This window comes from Heterodontus francisci, chromosome 13, assembly GCF_036365525.1.
Source record: "Heterodontus francisci isolate sHetFra1 chromosome 13, sHetFra1.hap1, whole genome shotgun sequence".
Lineage (NCBI taxonomy): Eukaryota > Metazoa > Chordata > Chondrichthyes > Heterodontiformes > Heterodontidae > Heterodontus > Heterodontus francisci.
The window spans coordinates 3,418,453-3,435,625 of record NC_090383.1 but is presented as its reverse complement, the minus strand read 5'-3'; the positions used below and the strand labels follow the sequence as shown (position 1 = coordinate 3,435,625).

Genomic DNA, 17,173 nt, shown 5'->3' with positions numbered 1-17,173 from the left:
AAAAACAAGAAATGCTGAAACCACTCAGCAGGTCTGGCAGCATCTGTGGAGAGAGAAGCAGAGTTAACGTTTCGGGCCAGTGACCCTTCTTCGGAACTGACAAATATTAGAAAAGTCACAGGTTAGAAGCAAGTGAGGTGGGGGTGGGGCAAGAGATAACAAAGGAGAAGGTGTAGATTGGACAAGGCCACGTAGCTGACCAAAAGGTCATGGAGCAAAGGCAAACAATGTTAATGGTGTGTTGAAAGACAAAGCATTAGTACAGAAAAGGTGTTAACGGACTGAAAATTGAACAGCAAGTGCAAACATGAAAAAAAAAGTGGGTAAGCAAACTGAACAAACTAAGATGAAACGAAATAAATGCAAAAAAAGGTTGTAAAAAATGTAAAAAAGAAAAAACAAATGCTCTGAAATTATTGAACTCAATGTTCAGTCCGGCAGGCTGTAGTGTGCCTAATCGGTAAATGAGATGCTGTTCCTCGAGCTTGCGTTGATGTTCACTGGAACACTGCAGCAATCCCAGGACAGAGATGTGAGCATGAGAGCAGGGGGGAGTGTTGAAATGGCAAGCAACCGGAAGCTCAGGGTCCTGCTTGCGGACTGAGCGGAGATGTTCCGCAAAGCGGTCACCCAGTCTGCGCTTGGTCTCCCCAATGTAGAGGAGACCACACTGTGAGCAGCGAATACGGTATACTACATTGAAAGAAGTACAAGTAAATCGCTGCTTCACCTGAAATCCAGTAATCCAGAGACATGGAATCAAATCCACCGTTAAATAAATCGGAAGTAAAAAGCTAGTCTCAGTAATGGTGACTGCATAACTATCGAATTGTTTTAAAAACCCATCTGGTTCACGAAGGTCCTTCAGGGAAGGGAAGCTGCTGACCTTACACAGTCTGGCAGAATCCAGTCACAGCAATGTGATTGACAACTGAGTGGCAGTGAAGAGTCAAAACAGCGGCTCACCATCACTTTCTCGAGGGCAATTGGAGATGGGCAATAAATGCTGGCTTTATAAATTCAAGTTGTTTCTTTGGCGCAGTGGTTAGCACTGCAGCCTCACAGCTCCAGGGACCCGGGTTCGATTCTGGGCACTGCCTGTGTGGAGTTTGCAAGTTCTCCCTGTGTCTGCGTGGGTTTTCTCCGGGTGCTCCTGTTTCCTCCCACAAGCCAAAAGACTTGCAGGTTGGTAGGTAAATTGGCCATTATAAATTGTCACTAGTATAGGTAGGTGGTAGGGAAATATAGGGACAGATGGGGATGTTTGGTAGGAATATGGGATTAGTGTAGGATTGGTATAAATGGGTGGTTGCTGGTCGGCACAGACTCGGTGGGCCGAAGGGCCTGTTTCAGTGCTGTATCTCTAATCTAATCTAAAACTATCACTGACCAAACAAAATGAGACACACTGTTAGTTTATCTTACCTTTGCTAAGTTTTCCTTTGTTTTCATTTTTTGGGAGAAAACCACATATCAAGTGTTTGGATATACAATAACTGTTCCTTGGTGCCTTTTTTTTGAGAGATCTTCAAATTAGTAAATGAAATTTGATAGATTGTACGGTTGTAAAGACTGACATTTCATCCACAAACTTCAACATTTATTTAGAGTTTGTGGTTCTCTGGATCAAATGAAACACCAGTGGCAATATAACTTTTACCAACTCTGGTTTCTGTTTGCAGTGACAGCTACATTGTACGTGTCAAAGCTGTGGTTATGACCAGAGATGACTCGGGATGGTTACCACAAGACGGAGGTGGTCTCAGTCGAGTTGGCGTCTGTAAGATCATTCAACCGGAGGGCACTGGGAGAAGTGATTTTCTCATCCATGGTGAACGACTTAGAGACAAACTGGTAAGTCGAGCAGTGTTGGTAAGGAAGCTAAATAAATAATTTCTAGGCCTGTTAGCATCAAAGGAAATGTTGCTGTTAAAGTCAAGGCATTTATTTTGACCATTTATGACTTAATGCGCAACAGTATTGGTTTAGCACGGGTTTTTTTGCCCCTCTTTATAAGTTACCGCATTCAATATTTGGCGCGCCTCTGATGCAACACTTTTATCAGTTGTGTTGTCCACATCTACTGTCCATTCCTGCTTGTCCTCTGAAGGTGGTGGCGGACCTTGTCTTTTGAGCTACTGTCTTTATGATGGTGGCCCCATAATGTGTTGGGTCAAGAGTTCACACATATTGTTCCAGCGGTCATGAAGGAATGGTATTATGTGTCTTACTGTCACATTTTACCCTCTGTAAACTCTTGGTCATCCAAAACTCTGCTGCCCATGTCCTAACTCGTACCAAGTCCTGTTCACTCATCACCCCTGAGCTCGCTGACCTACATTGGCTCCCAGTCAAGCAACGTTTTGATTTTTAAAATTCTCATCCTTGTTTTCAAATCTTACCGTGGCTTTGTCCCTCCTGATCTCTGTAATCTCTTCTAGCCCCTCAACCCTCCAAGTTATCTACACTCATTTAATTCTGGCCTCTTGAGCATCCCTGATTTTAATCGCTCCGTCATTGGTGGCCTCCAGTTGTCCAGGCCCCAAGCTCTGGAATACCCTCTCTAAATCTCTTTGCCTCGCTGCCTCTCTTTCCTCCTTTAAGGCACTCCTTAAAACCTACCCCTTTGACCAAGCTTTTAATCATCTGACCTGATATCTCCATGTTTTATATTGCTCCTGTGAGGCGCCTTCAGTCGTTTTATTACATTAAAGGCGCTATATAAATTTAAGTTGTTTGTACTGTTTATGTATTCAGTGTGCTTAGTTTTATTGTGAGACATGCAGTTTAAATAAAACTGTAAACGCACATCTAGCCATCTAATGGATTCATAGTAATAGAAAATCAGCAGCACAAATCTAGGATTTTGGTCTGAGTATCTTGTAGGGCTTCTACTGGGGTAACCAATTCAAAGATAAAGGAAATAATGGGGAATTCCATCCAACTCCAGAACAAACATGGCTGTCCCCAAGACCACATCTTGTAGGAAATCTTGCTGGTGCAAACAAAACATTCTGTCCACTGACCTTTTTTTTTAACAAAAGTTCAAGCTATATGGTGGATCTTCACTTAATTAAGATGAAAGGTTGGGCAATAATTAGGATTAGAGGTACCCATCATTTTACCGGCGCAGTGGTTAGCACCGCAGCCTCCCAGCTCCAGCGACCCGGGTTCAATTCTGGGTACTGCCTGTGTGGAGTTTGCAAGTTCTCCCTGTGTCTGCATGGGTTTTCTCCGGGTGCTCCGGTTTCCTCCCACGTGCCAAAAGACTTGCAGGTTGGTAGGTAAATTGGCCATTATAAATTGCCCCTAGTATAGGTAGGTGGTAGGGAAATATAGGGACAGGTGGGGATGTGGTAGGAATATGGGATTAATGTAGGATTAGTATAAATGGATGGTTGATGGTCGGCACAGACTCGGTGGGCCGAAGGGCCTGTTTCAGTGCTGTATCTCTAAATAAAAAATAAATAAATAATAACTTTTAAAAATTCTGTATCTTTAGGGAGAGCTGGGAAAAAAATTAGCTAATGAGCTACTCCCCAATCCAAAATGTTACTGAAACTGTTGGTGATAAATTGTGTGAATATTTGCAAGAAAAACTGGCTTCTACTTAGGTACTGTAAAATAAAAATCCTGTTTTGACTCTTAGATTAAATGTAGCTTTTATATTAATGTAGTACAGTTGTGATGTGAACAAATGGCAGTCATGTGATTGTGAAATGGCTGTAATTGAGTTACAGTGCACATGGATATAGTAATTTAGTGGCTATTGTACTGGACTCAAAAGAACTCTGGCAATCTAATTATAAAGAACCTGATCTTGCAGTATCAGATTTCATAGAATTTACAGCACAGAAACAGGCCATTCGGCCCTACTAATCTATGCCAATGTTTATGCTCCACATGAGCCTTCTCCCTCTCCTGTTCATATAGCCTTCTGTTCCTTCCTCTCATATGTTTATCTAGCTTCCCCTTAAACGCATTGTTTCATTTCATTTGAAAAGTGAGCTCCAATTGAGATGAGGGAGAACAACCTGTTAAAACTATCAAAGATGATAAGTTACAATATTTCTAAATTGATTTTTTTTGCTGCTTAAACCCCCTTCATGGGCGGCACAGTGGCGCAGTGGTTAGCACTGCAGCCTCACAGCTCCAGCGACCCGGGTTCGATTCCGGGTACTGCCTGTGTGGAGTTTGCAAGTTCTCCCTGTGTCTGCGTGGGTTTCCTCCGGGTGCTCCGGTTTCCTCCCACAAGCCGAAAGACTTGCAGGTTGGTAGGTAAATTGGCCATTGTAAATTGCTCCTAGTATAGGTAGGTGGTAGGGAAATATATAGGGACAGGTGGGGATGTGATAGGAATATGGGATTAGTGTAGGATTAGTATAAATGGGTGGTTGATGGTCGGCACAGACTCGGTGGGCCGAAGGGCCTGTTCCAGTGCTGTATCTCTAAACTAAACTAAACTAAATGTTGCTGTGATACCCTTTGCTAAAGTGAAGTTGTTAAGCAGAGCACATGAAGTTTATCTGTTGGGATCAGCTGTCATATTTGTGTCTTGCACATTCATTGCATGTACCATACCAACGAAGAGTGTTGTATTTGGGAAGTATAGAGATGTGATATTGTATTGGAGATACAGACAGTGTAAATGAAACCTGTAAACAGTGTTGAGATGCGTCACTATAAAATGCTCTGTTGGAATGTTGGATTTGGCGTGGCAGATGTTGGTAGTTGCCACCATTCATGATCCACTCCTGACAATTAAAGGTTTTGATACTAATACTTCAGAAGGGCACAATAGAGGCATACAAAATTATGAGGGGCCTAGATAGAGTAGACAGGAAGGACCTGTTTCCCCTGGCGGGGAGGTCAATTGCCAGGGGGCACAGATTTAAGGTGATTGGTAGAAGGATTGGAAGTGACATGAGGAAAAACCTTTTCACCCAGAGGGTGGTGGGTGCCTGGAATTCACTGCCCGAATTGGTGGTGGAGGCAGAAACCCTCAACTCATTTAAAAGGTACCTGGACATGCACCTGAAGTGCTGTAACCTGCAAGGCTACAGACCAGCTGCTGGAAGGTGAGATTAGATTGGGCGGCTAGACCTTTCAGCTGGTGCAGACATGATGGGCTGAATGGCCTCCTCCTGTGCCATAATTGTTTCTGTGGTTCTATGGTTTTCTATAACTGATATACTTCCTAATACCATTTAATAAACTACTGCAAAATTACACTGCTCTAACCTTGCAAACCCATTTCCTTAAGAAAAACGCACTAGTAATTAAAAATGATTATGAAGGTGATAATGCCAGAGGTTTGGTAAATCAAAGAGCATCCAAGGTTAATGATAACCAGATGACCTGTAAACTGGGACTTTTTAATGAGGTGGGCAGGATATTGGCATGGGATCATATCAATAGCTGAATGGGAAATGAAACCTTGCATTGTAGGATGGTCTTGGTTGTACATGGCAATGTGTTTATAGTGAGCATTTTTTTCTTGTGATTCCTTGCCTCTGTGTTTCATTGAAGTTGTTTAATTTGTGCAAACTAAAGGAAGCTGGCAGGTATGAAAGTAGTAAAAGACTAGCTGAAAAAAAATCATTTTTACTTCACACCTTGACTAACCTGTTATACTTCTCTAACACGAATTGCTGGAACCAGCACTAAGGGATATAGAAGTGTTGGTAGCCCATTGCATGAGGACTACTTTAAAGCACATTTTGAAGCATTCTGATTGTCAAAGCAGGACAATAAATTTAAAACTGAATATTTGTTTTCGTTTTCTATATTGTCAACAACTTGAAGTTGGCATTGTGAGTGTACTCGTGGCCTTTTTTTTTTTAAATGCTTGTTTCTCTTGCATTAGATTGTATTGGAATGTTTCCTGAAGAAAGACCTAGTTTACACTAAAGCAACACCCACATTTCACCATTGGATGGTTGACAATAGAAAATTTGGACTTACATTTCAAAGTCCAGCTGATGCACGAGCGTTTGACCGAGGAGTGAGGAAGGCAATCGAGGATCTTACGGAAGGTACTGCTTGTATATTTTGTCAACTTTATATTCCCACTGCAGTTAAGCACAATTGTGTGCCTGCCTAGCACAACAAGTACATAGTCTCTATAAAATAACCTTCTCCAAAACACACACTGTCACGGTGTGTACTGGCAGAACACTTGTCTTGGGATAGTCTTTGTTTTATACCTGATCAGTATATGGTTTCACTTCTATCATGTACATAAATTTGAGTAAAGGATTTGATTGCTGACATTTATTTGCATTACTGCCTTAATTTTGTGAAAAAACGTGTAATCTGATAGCACAAATGCTGATCAACTTGTGCAGTCATGCAAAAACAAGGAATTTTGGACTTGATACCAGGCTGAATAATTACTCATGATGCCATTTTGCTGCTGGAAGGACTCACCTGCCCTACATCAATTGAGCCAATCTTTGTGATTGTAAGTGTAACCAAATTAGGTGCTGGGGAGGGGAAGAGTTTGTTTTGCTGCCCATTCATGAATATTCAGCATTCAATCTCCATAATTTCAAAATGATTTGGTCAGAATTTGTAAGTGATGCCTTGCCAAAGATTACTGGATCTTTGCACTCCCTTAATCCTAATCCTAACCATGCCAACACATTGAAAACCTAAGATGTTAAAAAGGCAGTGGGCTCCAGTATTTTTCAGTTGAACTTTACCTGTGTGAAAATAGGTTGAGACAATCACTTTCATTAGATGGACACTTTTTTTCATGGTGTCAGAAGTAGAAGGAAAGCTGCACCATTTTGTGTCAGATTGGCCTGGTGATTTTTTCCATTCCTTTGTCAACCTTTGAAAAAATTTGTTTTCTCTGCCACAACGCTATCTAGTTCAGAATAAGGAGGAGTCAATCAGCCCACTGCTTTGAGACGAGCATCTCCAATACACACACTGCCTTGTCTAACTTCCTGGGGGGGGAGGTGAATAACCATATAAGATGGCTTTATTATTGTATGCTGGAGATTTTATGTATGTGTCATATAGATTATAAAGGGATCCACTTCACTCCCTATCATTGGCCCGGATTTCACGGTCAGTGATGAAGCGACCGTGCTCACCACTGACTTTGAAGAAAGCCGCCCACAAAGATCTAGCGATCTTTTGTGGTGTGAATTTCCTCTTTCCTGCCATCAGTTTGAATCTGGCACCAAGTCAAGAGGATCTCTGAGCATCCAGCAACAGTGATGTCATCAAGCAGGGTAAGCAGCCAATCATATTGAAGTATTCTCACAGACAGCAAACCTGCAAGTAAAATGCACTGAATTCCTTCACTTTTCATTTACATTTTCAGATAGCAAAATAAATGAATTTAGATGGAAGCTAAAATATCAGTATAAACAAACTTGAAATTATTTTTAAAATGTGGAATTTTTATCATCATGCAGAAATTTGACATTCCACAAATATAAAATTAGTTTTCCAGAGCCAGTGAGGGTGTTTAGCAGTAATTATGAAGTCAATATGCTGTTAATTTAGTTATACCTCATTCAACAAGGTGTAATTTTTGCAAAGGTTTTTACAGTGAGACTAAAAGTGTAAAAGGGCAAGTTCTCATCGGTTCAGTGATTTCTAATTGATTGCAGTCTGGGGAACTTCAACAGTCCACCCTCTGGAGAAGCGTAGAATCACTGACAGCAACTTTTGGATCTCCGGGTTATTCTGGGCAAGTGTGGACTCCAGATGTTGCTGTCCATTTTAGTGAAGTAATGCTGGGAAGGCTGACAGTTTCGGCGTCATTACCACTGCAAAATCCTGGCCAATACATTAACCAGCCTCTGCCATAGCAACAGTGGGTGAGAACATTTATTATCAATAGCTCAAGTTTGAAAAAGGAAAATTTCTCCAAGCTTGCATTTGTTTTCACTATCAAATGAAGGTTCCCTTTTGAAGCACATTCACACCCACCATTGGCAGCCATGCTTTCATTTGTCTGGCCCTAAAACCTACTTTGACTATGCTTCTGTCCTAATAGCTCCTTGTAGAAGAACAGAAAATGCTGGAAATATTCAACAGTTCAGGCAGCATCTGTGTAGAGAGAAACAGTTAACGTTTCAGGTCAATGACCTTTCATCAGAATTGGAAAAACCTAAGAGATGTAACAGGTCTTAAGAAAGTACAGGTGCAGGGGAAAGAGAAAGAACAAAAGGGAAGGTCTATGATGGGGTGGAGGGCAGGAGGGATGATGGTGCCAAGGAAAAAGGGGATGGTACTAGGACAAGTAAAGAAACAAAAGATGTGTCTAAAGGAGGTGTGAATGGAAATAGCAGAATTATCACCAACAGCTGGCATCCGAAAACATTTGGGGCAGTGGTTACCATCTGAAATTGTTAAGCTCAATGTTGAATCCAGAAGGTTGTAAAGTGTCTAATTAAAGGATGAGGTGTTATTCCTTTAGCTTCATTAGAACATTAGGCAGCCAAGGTCGGAGTGGGAGTGAGGGTGGAGCATCAAAATGACAGGCACCCAGAGGCTCAAGGTCATGCTTGTGAACTGAGCAGAGATGTTCAGCAAAGTGACCACGGAATCTGTATTTGATCTCCCGATGTAAAGGAGAACACATTGTGAGTAGCGAATACAGTGTACTAAGTTGAAAGAAGTACATGTAGATCAGTAGGAGGAGTGTTTGGAGACCCTGGACAGTGGAAAATTAGGTGGTGAAACAGCAGGTGTTGCATCTCCTGCACTGGCATGGGAAGTGGGTGTTGGTGATTAAAGTGAACCAGGGTTTCACAGAGGAAGTGATCCCTTCGGAATACTGACTGGAGGGGAGGGGAAGATGTGTTTGGCAGTGGCATCATGCTGGAGGTGACGGAAATGTCGGAGGATGATCCATTGAATACGGTGACAGGTGAGGACAAGAGGAACCTTATTGTGGTTCTGTGGAGGGATGAGAGCAGAAGTGCAGATAATAAGTCAAACGTGGTGGAGAGCCAGTGTGGGATCCTTGGTTGAGGAGAGAAGACGATGTATTGACAGCACTGGTCTTGAAGATGGCATCATCAGAACAAATGCAACAGAAATGGAGAATCTGAGAGAATGGAATAGAATTCTCTCAGGAAATATAATAAAAGGTCAGTGTAGAGTCAGTGGGCTTTATAGTAAATATTGGTTGACAGTCTATCCCTAAAAATGAAGATAGAAGAGTCAAGGAATATCTCTATGTGGCTCAGTATCCGATTTTGTTTGGTCGCTTCTGGGACATTTATGCCGCATTAAAGATTCTGTCCTGCTTGGACAGGATATTGGCTGATTTATCTGACCGCAGTTATATCAGGGCGTTGCTGATCTGGGATGTTGACTAATGGTCATAACTCAGTTGTATCTCCCATCGCGTTGTTACTTGACGAGGATTACCTGAGATTTCAGGATTGTTGCCAACGGGTTAGTCCCATTTCTTATTTTGTTACTTTTTATTTTGGAACTGAGTCAATCAGCATGGTCTTGTCCTGTTTAGAACAGACTCCCTTCCCTGAAGAATGTTAGTAAACGATTGAACAACAATCTGGCAGCCTTTCTTTTTTAGTTCTGGTGCTAGCCCACAAATTGAGTGAATTCACTTTAAACTGTCAAACCTCTGACCTGCTGTGTCCAGTATTATAACCACTATACTACCATAATCTTTTGAATAAAATGTTTCATTTACTTGGAGAGTAACATGACTGACACTCTGTAACCTCTGGGAGACTCTGTTTTTAATAATGCACACTTTCTTCCCAGGGTCAACCACATCATCTTCAACAATTCAGAATGAGGTGGAGGTCGGTGATGATGATGTTTTTACAGTGAGTAGCAGCTACTGCCAATATTGGCTACTTCATTCACTTGTATCAACTTAGAGAATTTTTCATTCAAATTAATTGAACTAACTGCATCATAAAAATGTTCAGGACATCTGACAACATTGTATGATTTTGCTGCACAGAATTCAATGTTTGTGAATGGCTTTTCTGGGACTGAAAATTGTAAAAGTATGTTAAAGTTTTAGCCTTGTTCTTCAAAAATTGGTGACTAATTGAGAAGTGCCAAGTCTGCTGGATTCTTTAGTGTAATCATGGACATGATGTTTAAACGGTCCAACTTTCAGAGAGATGCTGTTCTCTAAACCACACTGTTCAAATACTTTAGTCTGATGTTCATTGGTGGGAGGAAGTCGCTGTGGGCTTCCTGTCATTGTGGTTACAAAAATTTGTTTCTTTTTGTTTAGTGATGGGTGTCTGTCCTGAACATCGTCCCAATGACAAGGCACCTTTAAACTTGGATTTGTAAATAATGTGTTAAGTCATTCAAATGAATTGTTGTCTCATTAGTTTATTTGTTGAATAGTTATGCACCACTGAGTTAAAGTCTTCCCTTGTCAATGTTGCTATTTATATTCGTCCTAGTGTATTTGTGAATAATGGAAGCCTGGAAGTATTTTGGTGGTTGGTAAATGAGTTACATTGTAGAAATATGGATTGCTATTTCCTTAAAATTAAATTCTGGTATTGCATTTCTTTACTAGACAGAATATCAGTCCAAAGAAATCTGTTTAGTCACGTATATTATAACTAATAAAAGCAATCAGTTCCTTTTCAAAAGTTGCTTCTGGCAGAATAATTTCAGCATTTTTTTCTTCAGTGCTGAATAATGGTGCACAGCAAATGTGTCCAATAATGAATGTAGTTTGGGAGTTCAAAGGCTGTGGTAAATCTTGATATATAATCTATCTTTAATCTCCCGAAAATGCCAAAAGTGGTTGGGGTGTGATACGTGTTTATGGGTATTAAAAGAGAAGTCATTGCGAAAGATTCTGGTATGATGGCATAAACCTTTATAAAATAGCTTAAGATGTAAATTATGAATAAAACTACTAAAAGTATAAGCAGTGTCCCTAAAAACAGTAACTGCAGATATTTTATGAAACACTGAAATTCATAATCAGATTTGTCTAACAGTGCACAAGTCTACTTCATACAAGTTGTAGTTGAATCCACATGAAAGTTGTCATCAGATCTGACTTAATATCACCTCCGTCCTTCCTATTATGCTTCCATTGTACAGAGCCTTGATTAGAACCCATCTGGAGTACAGCGTTCAGTTCTGGGCAGCACATCTCGGGAAGGATATATTGGCCTTTTTAATCGGACTCTTCACGGATTCACCAGCATGATGCCAGGGCTTAAAGGATTACAGAGGAGAGGTTGCATCAACCTGGCTTATATTCCCTTGAGTTTAGAATGTTAGGTGATTGAATCAAGGTGCTGAAAATGAGAAAGGGATTTGATTGGATCGATGAAGAGAGACACTATTTCTTTGGGTGGGGGTGGGATCCCAGAATAAGGAAACATCTTAAAATTAAAGACAGGCCATTTAGGAGTGAATTCAGAAAGAGTTTCTTCACACAAAGGGTAGTGACTATATGGAACACTTTACCCAAAAAAAACAGTGGATTCTGGGGGTCGACTGAGATCAGTAGATTTCTGTTGGTAAAGGTATCAAGGTATATGGAGCAAAGTTTAAATGGATTAGAGGTAAGATCATCCATAATCTAATTGAACGTTGGAACAGGCTTGAGGGGAGGGGCTGAATGACGGCCTCCCGTTTCATGGTCCTAACGTTGCTTTTCAAAACTTTAAGGAGCAGTATTTATTGAAGCCATTTGCAACATGTAGCTTGATAGTCTCCACAGATTTTCTAGCCACAGAATGCTTCCCTCCAGTTGCAAATTCACATGCCTCCAGTAGTTTAAGGTGTGTGCACTATCAGATCATCCAGTTACTCTTGTTTTATTCCAAGTAGCTTTTGTCAGTTTGGCCATTGTGATAGTCAGCAACATGTGGTATCAGTCTCCCAGGAGTCACTGCTAAATTAATTTCTGCTTTGTTATAATTTTCCCTTGACGGATGGGATTCTGTCATCCGGATGATTCCAGGATGAATGAGTACAGGAGGTTTTATATAGTACACAACACCAGGTCTGACAGCCCTGATCCAATCCAATATCAAAGCCTCACCCATCTGCCGATGAAGACAGACTCATGAATACCTCTTAGAAATGTTACTGCCAGCAGTGACTTCCCTTTAGATATTCTGTGTGGATGTAACTTGCTTCTACTGGCAATGCATGTGCAAACATTACAGTGACCTGAGGTATTTCATATCCTGTAATACCCATGGAAATATCTTGCCACCTTTCTGTGACACTGTTCCTCATGTTGACTGTGAGGAGAAGATATCAGTATTTGTAGGCCAATTCAAAAGTGCACTGTTTCAGAATGAAACTGGGTTAGGCTGACTTTGGAATCAGCTTGTGCATGTCCACCGGACACATTATGATACATTAGATGCTTTTGCACCCCCAGCTGTTTGATGTCTTGTAAAAATGGCCTTTAAGTAAAAGGGATCATTTTAACTCCTCCTTGTTATCTCCCAGTCACCCACCTTTGCAAACTTTCCTCCAACTCTCAAAAAGCATAACATTTAGCCATTTTCTTCGAGGGTCTCATTCCTTGTGTGAAGTTTTCTGCAGCTTTTACATGCCTCAGTGCTGCATATCTTAGCTTCTTGTGGCTTAAGGATGTAACGGCCAAATAATTTCAAGTAACGGGAGGTCTAAATTGGGAAAAGTAAGGTGCCTATTACAGTGGATACTCGACATTTATATTTTCTTTGGGACACATTTTAACATTGAAGCTCAACTAACAGTGTCTAACTCTAAAATCTGTCTTGAGATTATCTCCTTCACTAGCAGTGTTTTTTTTAAGTGCTGTGAGCTTTCTTTGTTTCAGCTTCTTTACAAGTAGCATCGAAATTCTGAGACGGACACCAACAGGGTGATGGCTGATATTAGCTTAAAGCTTGCAAAATTCAACTTTTCACAACTCTGCTGTGACAACTTGTGAGTAAAGCCAGTGTCTTACTGCATGTTTACCAGATTGATCTGACACTTGGCATTTTATTCACTTCCATTCTTTTGTCAACATTTTATGAGGAGAGTAACAGGAGGCTGGGTTAAAAGGTGATTTCCTGTGCTCTTCAGTCAACTATCATTAGCAGCTGCTTCCAAACTACCTGCCAAAGTGATTTATTAGGGCACTGGGCAAGGCAAATTTTGCTCAGCATGCACGCAGCCTAGCTTTTTTTCTCTCTCTCTCTCTCTCTCAAACAGTCGAGGTCGTCATATACCCTTCTGCAATATTTGATTTTTATGTGTGGATTTTTTAAAAACTCTTCTACTTCTCTCTCGTGTGTACACTTTTATTTATGAGCTGGTAGGTAACCAGATATCAGCAGCAGAATGATGTGGCTTATTTTCTTTCATGTTCCAGCTACCGATCCTAGCTCAGTGATGAATTGCAGTCAATGGGTCAGAGAAACAGTTGCTTTCAGTCTGTCAGTAATGACCTGATGAGTGTGCCAGCAGAAGTAAAGGAAGTGATCCTTTCTAAATGCTTGTACAGGGCTGAATAATTATAGGCAGCAGTAATACAAATGTGGATTTACAACTTGGGGGCAAGAAGGCTACGTAGCTGATGAATTATCAGGACTAAACAAAACTGTTTACCCTTCACCTCCATTCAAGCTAGCTTATGGAGTTAGTGTTGCTGCTACATTATCATTTGGATGACTGTTGGTTCTTCAATTAAAAATAGTGGTTCCTATATATATATAAATACACTCCAGCTAATTTGGACTGGCTTGATTTCAACTCTTTAGAATGTTATATATTCAGTATACATTTCTATATCTAAATATGAAACCAGCATAATTTAGCAACACATGGTGCCAATGTAGAGTTTCCGCCATGGTAGAAAAGTAGGTGAGGTTGCTGAGTTCTCGGGTATCTCTGCTCTAGGGTTTTCTCTTTAGAGCTGCTGGTGTGCATCCTTTCTTTCTCTCAGCCCTCTCTCTCCTCTTGCACTCTTTTTCAACCCTTCCCCCGCCAAATCCAGGTTATTTTCTTCCCTGTCCCATTTATCAGACACCGCTGAAAGGCCAGGCAGCTTATTCTCTAGCTTCTCCCCACTAAAAGATATTCAGGAATGGGCCCATCATTCAATTCCTTCCTCTTACTTGGTGCTTCACCAGACTGGCACAGCTGAAATGAATAACTTGTCACCTGAGGTGCAATCCAGCATTCAGTACAATCTGGCTCCCAATAGATCATGTTGCTACCTCTTTCCCCCCCCTCCCCACCCCCCCCCCCCCCCCCTGCTGTAGATTTCATGACTGCCTCTGTGATGTCAGACTTCCTGCCTGTTATTGAGTGCTGGAAACAGCATTTCCTCCAACTGAACATTGGGATGACTGAAGCCATTGTTTTTGTCCCATGAAATTCTGCTTACCTGGATTTGCTTTACCCCACTCCTCGACTCCTCCCTCGGGCTGAGCCGGAGCATGCAAAGGTTTGGTGTCATCTTCAAGCCAGAGTTGGGCTGAAAAGGGTGCACGCTCTTCACCACCGTGAACATTACTGCCACCTCTGCTGTGTTACTTGTATCTGCTCCTTCAGCCCATCACAGCTTACCCATGTTTTCTGACCTCTAGACTCTTGGCTCAGTGTCCTCCTTACAAGCTTTCCATTCTCCACCTTCCAAAAATACCAACTTGTCCAACTCAGCTGCTCATATCCTATCCGGCACTGCTTCACTCACCTACATTGGCTGCCAGTCCCACTTCACAATGATTTTAAAATCCTAATTCTTGTCCTAAGCACTTGTTTGACTTCAGCTGGTCCTCTCTCTGCAAACTCCTGTAGCCGTATTGTCTAATAGCCCCTTCCGTTTCTCACACTGTCTCCGCCCCACTCATCTATTGCACCACCAGTGGCAGCAGAGTGCACCTCATCCCTGCTTTTAAACCCTCGGATTCTCCCTTCCCTCTCCACAGTTTGCAAACCTTCTTGAAAACCATCTTTTTGACTAAGCCTGTTGGTCAGATGTCCTAACTCCTCTGTCGTAGCTCAGTATTTCATCCTCGTTTTCCTGTTCCACTCTAGTTAAATATCTGATTTCAAAGGCCACTGTGGGTCGAAAAATGACTGGTGGCACAGTGATTTATCTGGTCTTTCATCCAATCTCGCCTGCTTTATAAATAAAGCAAGTTTGTCATGGTAACCAGATGATATGTAAAATTCTGGTTATTCATTAAATAACTCATGTTTACACAGCAAAATTCACATTTCTTTGCAAGCTAACATCCATTTTTGTCAAATTGTGCCAAGTTATTCCAAAGATAACTGCAAATACATTTAATAGCTGACAGCATTATTTCAAAGTATTTGCAATTAAAAGGAATTAGAGGTGAACAGCCTTAAAATATATGGCTTACTCTTGTTTCCTCTGGCACTCATTTTCGTGGCATCTTGGATACGATTCAAATTTATGATCGGTTTTACAGTGCTTGGTTGCATTTAGGTCATTGTATCGACATGTCTTTCCCAATCCAAACATTCCAGCTTTGAAAGCTTTAATTCAGGGTCACAGTGACAACTATTGTTCTTCATCCACAACTGTATCAAAAAAAATCAAGAACTCAGTCTCTCGGTCTCGACCCCCCCCACTCTCGGTCTCGACCCCCCCCCTCTCTCGGTCTCGACCCCCTCTCCCTCTCTCTCTCTCTCGGCCCCCTCTCCCTCTCTCTCTCTCTCTCGACCCCCCCCCACTCTCGGTCTCGACCCCCCCCCTCTCTCGGTCTCGACCCCCCCCCCTCTCTCTCTCTCGACCCCCCCCACTCTCGGTCTCGACCCCCCCCACTCTCGGTCTCGACCCCCTCTCCCTCTCTCGGTCTCGACCCCCTCTCCCTCTCTCTCTCTCGGCCCCCCTCTCCCTCTCTCTCTCTCTCGGCCCCCTCTCCCTCTCTCTCTCTCGGCCCCCTCTCCCTCTCTCTCTCTCGGCCCCCTCTCCCTCTCTCTCTCTCGGCCCCTCTCCCTCTCTCTCTCTCGGCCCCCTCTCCCCTCTCTCTCTCTCGGCCCCCTCTCCCTCTCTCTCTCTCGGCCCCCTCTCCCTCTCTCTCTCTCTCGGCCCCCTCTCCCTCTCTCTCTCTCTCGGCCCCCTCTCCCTCTCTCTCTCTCTCTCGGCCCCCTCTCCCTCTCTCTCTCTCTCTCTCGGCCCCCTCTCCCTCTCTCTCTCTCTCTCGGCCCCCTCTCCCCCTCTCTCTCTCTCTCGGCCCCCTCTCCCTCTCTCTCTCTCTCTCGGCCCCCTCTCCCTCTCTCTCTCTCTCTCGGCCCCCTCTCCCTCTCTCTCTCTCGGCCCCCTCTCCCTCTCTCTCCCTCTCTCTCTCTCGGCCCCCTCTCCCTCTCTCTCTCTCGGCCCCCTCTCCCTCTCTCTCTCTCGGCCCCCTCTCCTCTCTCTCTCTCGGCCCCTCTCCCTCTCTCTCTCTCGGCCCCCTCTCCCTCTCTCTCTCTCGGCCCCCTCTCCCTCTCTCTCTCTCGGCCCCCTCTCCCTCTCTCTCTCTCGGCCCCTCTCCCTCTCTCTCTCTCGGCCCCCTCTCCCTCTCTCTCTCTCGGCCCCCTCTCCCTCTCTCTCTCTCGGCCCCCTCTCCCTCTCTCTCTCTCGGCCCCCTCTCCCTCTCTCTCTCTCGGCCCCCTCTCCCTCTCTCTCTCTCGGCCCCCTCTCCCTCTCTCTCTCTCGGCCCCCTCTCCCTCTCTCTCTCTCGGCCCCCTCTCCCTCTCTCTCTCTCGGCCCCCTCTCCCTCTCTCTCTCTCGGCCCCCTCTCCCTCTCTCTCTCTCGGCCCCCTCTCCCTCTCTCTCTCTCGGCCCCCTCTCCCTCTCTCTCTCTCGGCCCCTCTCCCTCTCTCTCTCTCGGCCCCCTCTCCCTCTCTCTCTCTCGGCCCCCTCTCCCTCTCTCTCTCTCGGCCCCCTCTCCCTCTCTCTCTCTCTCTCGGCCCCCTCTCCCTCTCTCTCTCTCGGCCCCCTCTCCCTCTCTCTCTCTCGGCCCCCTCTCCCTCTCTCTCTCTCGGCCCCCTCTCTGCCTCTCTCTCTCTCAGCCCCCTCTCTGTCTCTCTCTCTCTCGGCCCCCTCTCTGTCTCTCTCTCTCTGTCTCTCTCTCTCTGTCTGTCTCTCTCTCTCTGTCTCTCTCTCTCTGTCTCTCTCTCTCTGTCTCTCTCTCTCTGTCTGTCTCTCTCTCTCTGTCTCTCTCTCTCTGTCTCA

The 17,173-nt window shown here is 43.6% G+C and overlaps 1 protein-coding gene across 2 annotated transcripts in view; it reads left to right on the top strand.

Annotated features, from left to right (window-relative positions):
• The window catches only part of spred2a (sprouty related EVH1 domain containing 2a), a 146,872-nt gene that overhangs the window by 63,533 nt on the left and 66,166 nt on the right, over positions 1-17,173 (top strand). For both annotated transcript variants that reach the window (XM_068044266.1, XM_068044265.1), the window contains 3 exons: positions 1,683-1,854; positions 5,867-6,035; positions 9,763-9,827. In XM_068044266.1, the coding sequence (XP_067900367.1) occupies positions 1,683-1,854; positions 5,867-6,035; positions 9,763-9,827 (406 nt within the window). The remainder of the gene's footprint in view (positions 1-1,682; positions 1,855-5,866; positions 6,036-9,762; positions 9,828-17,173) is intronic.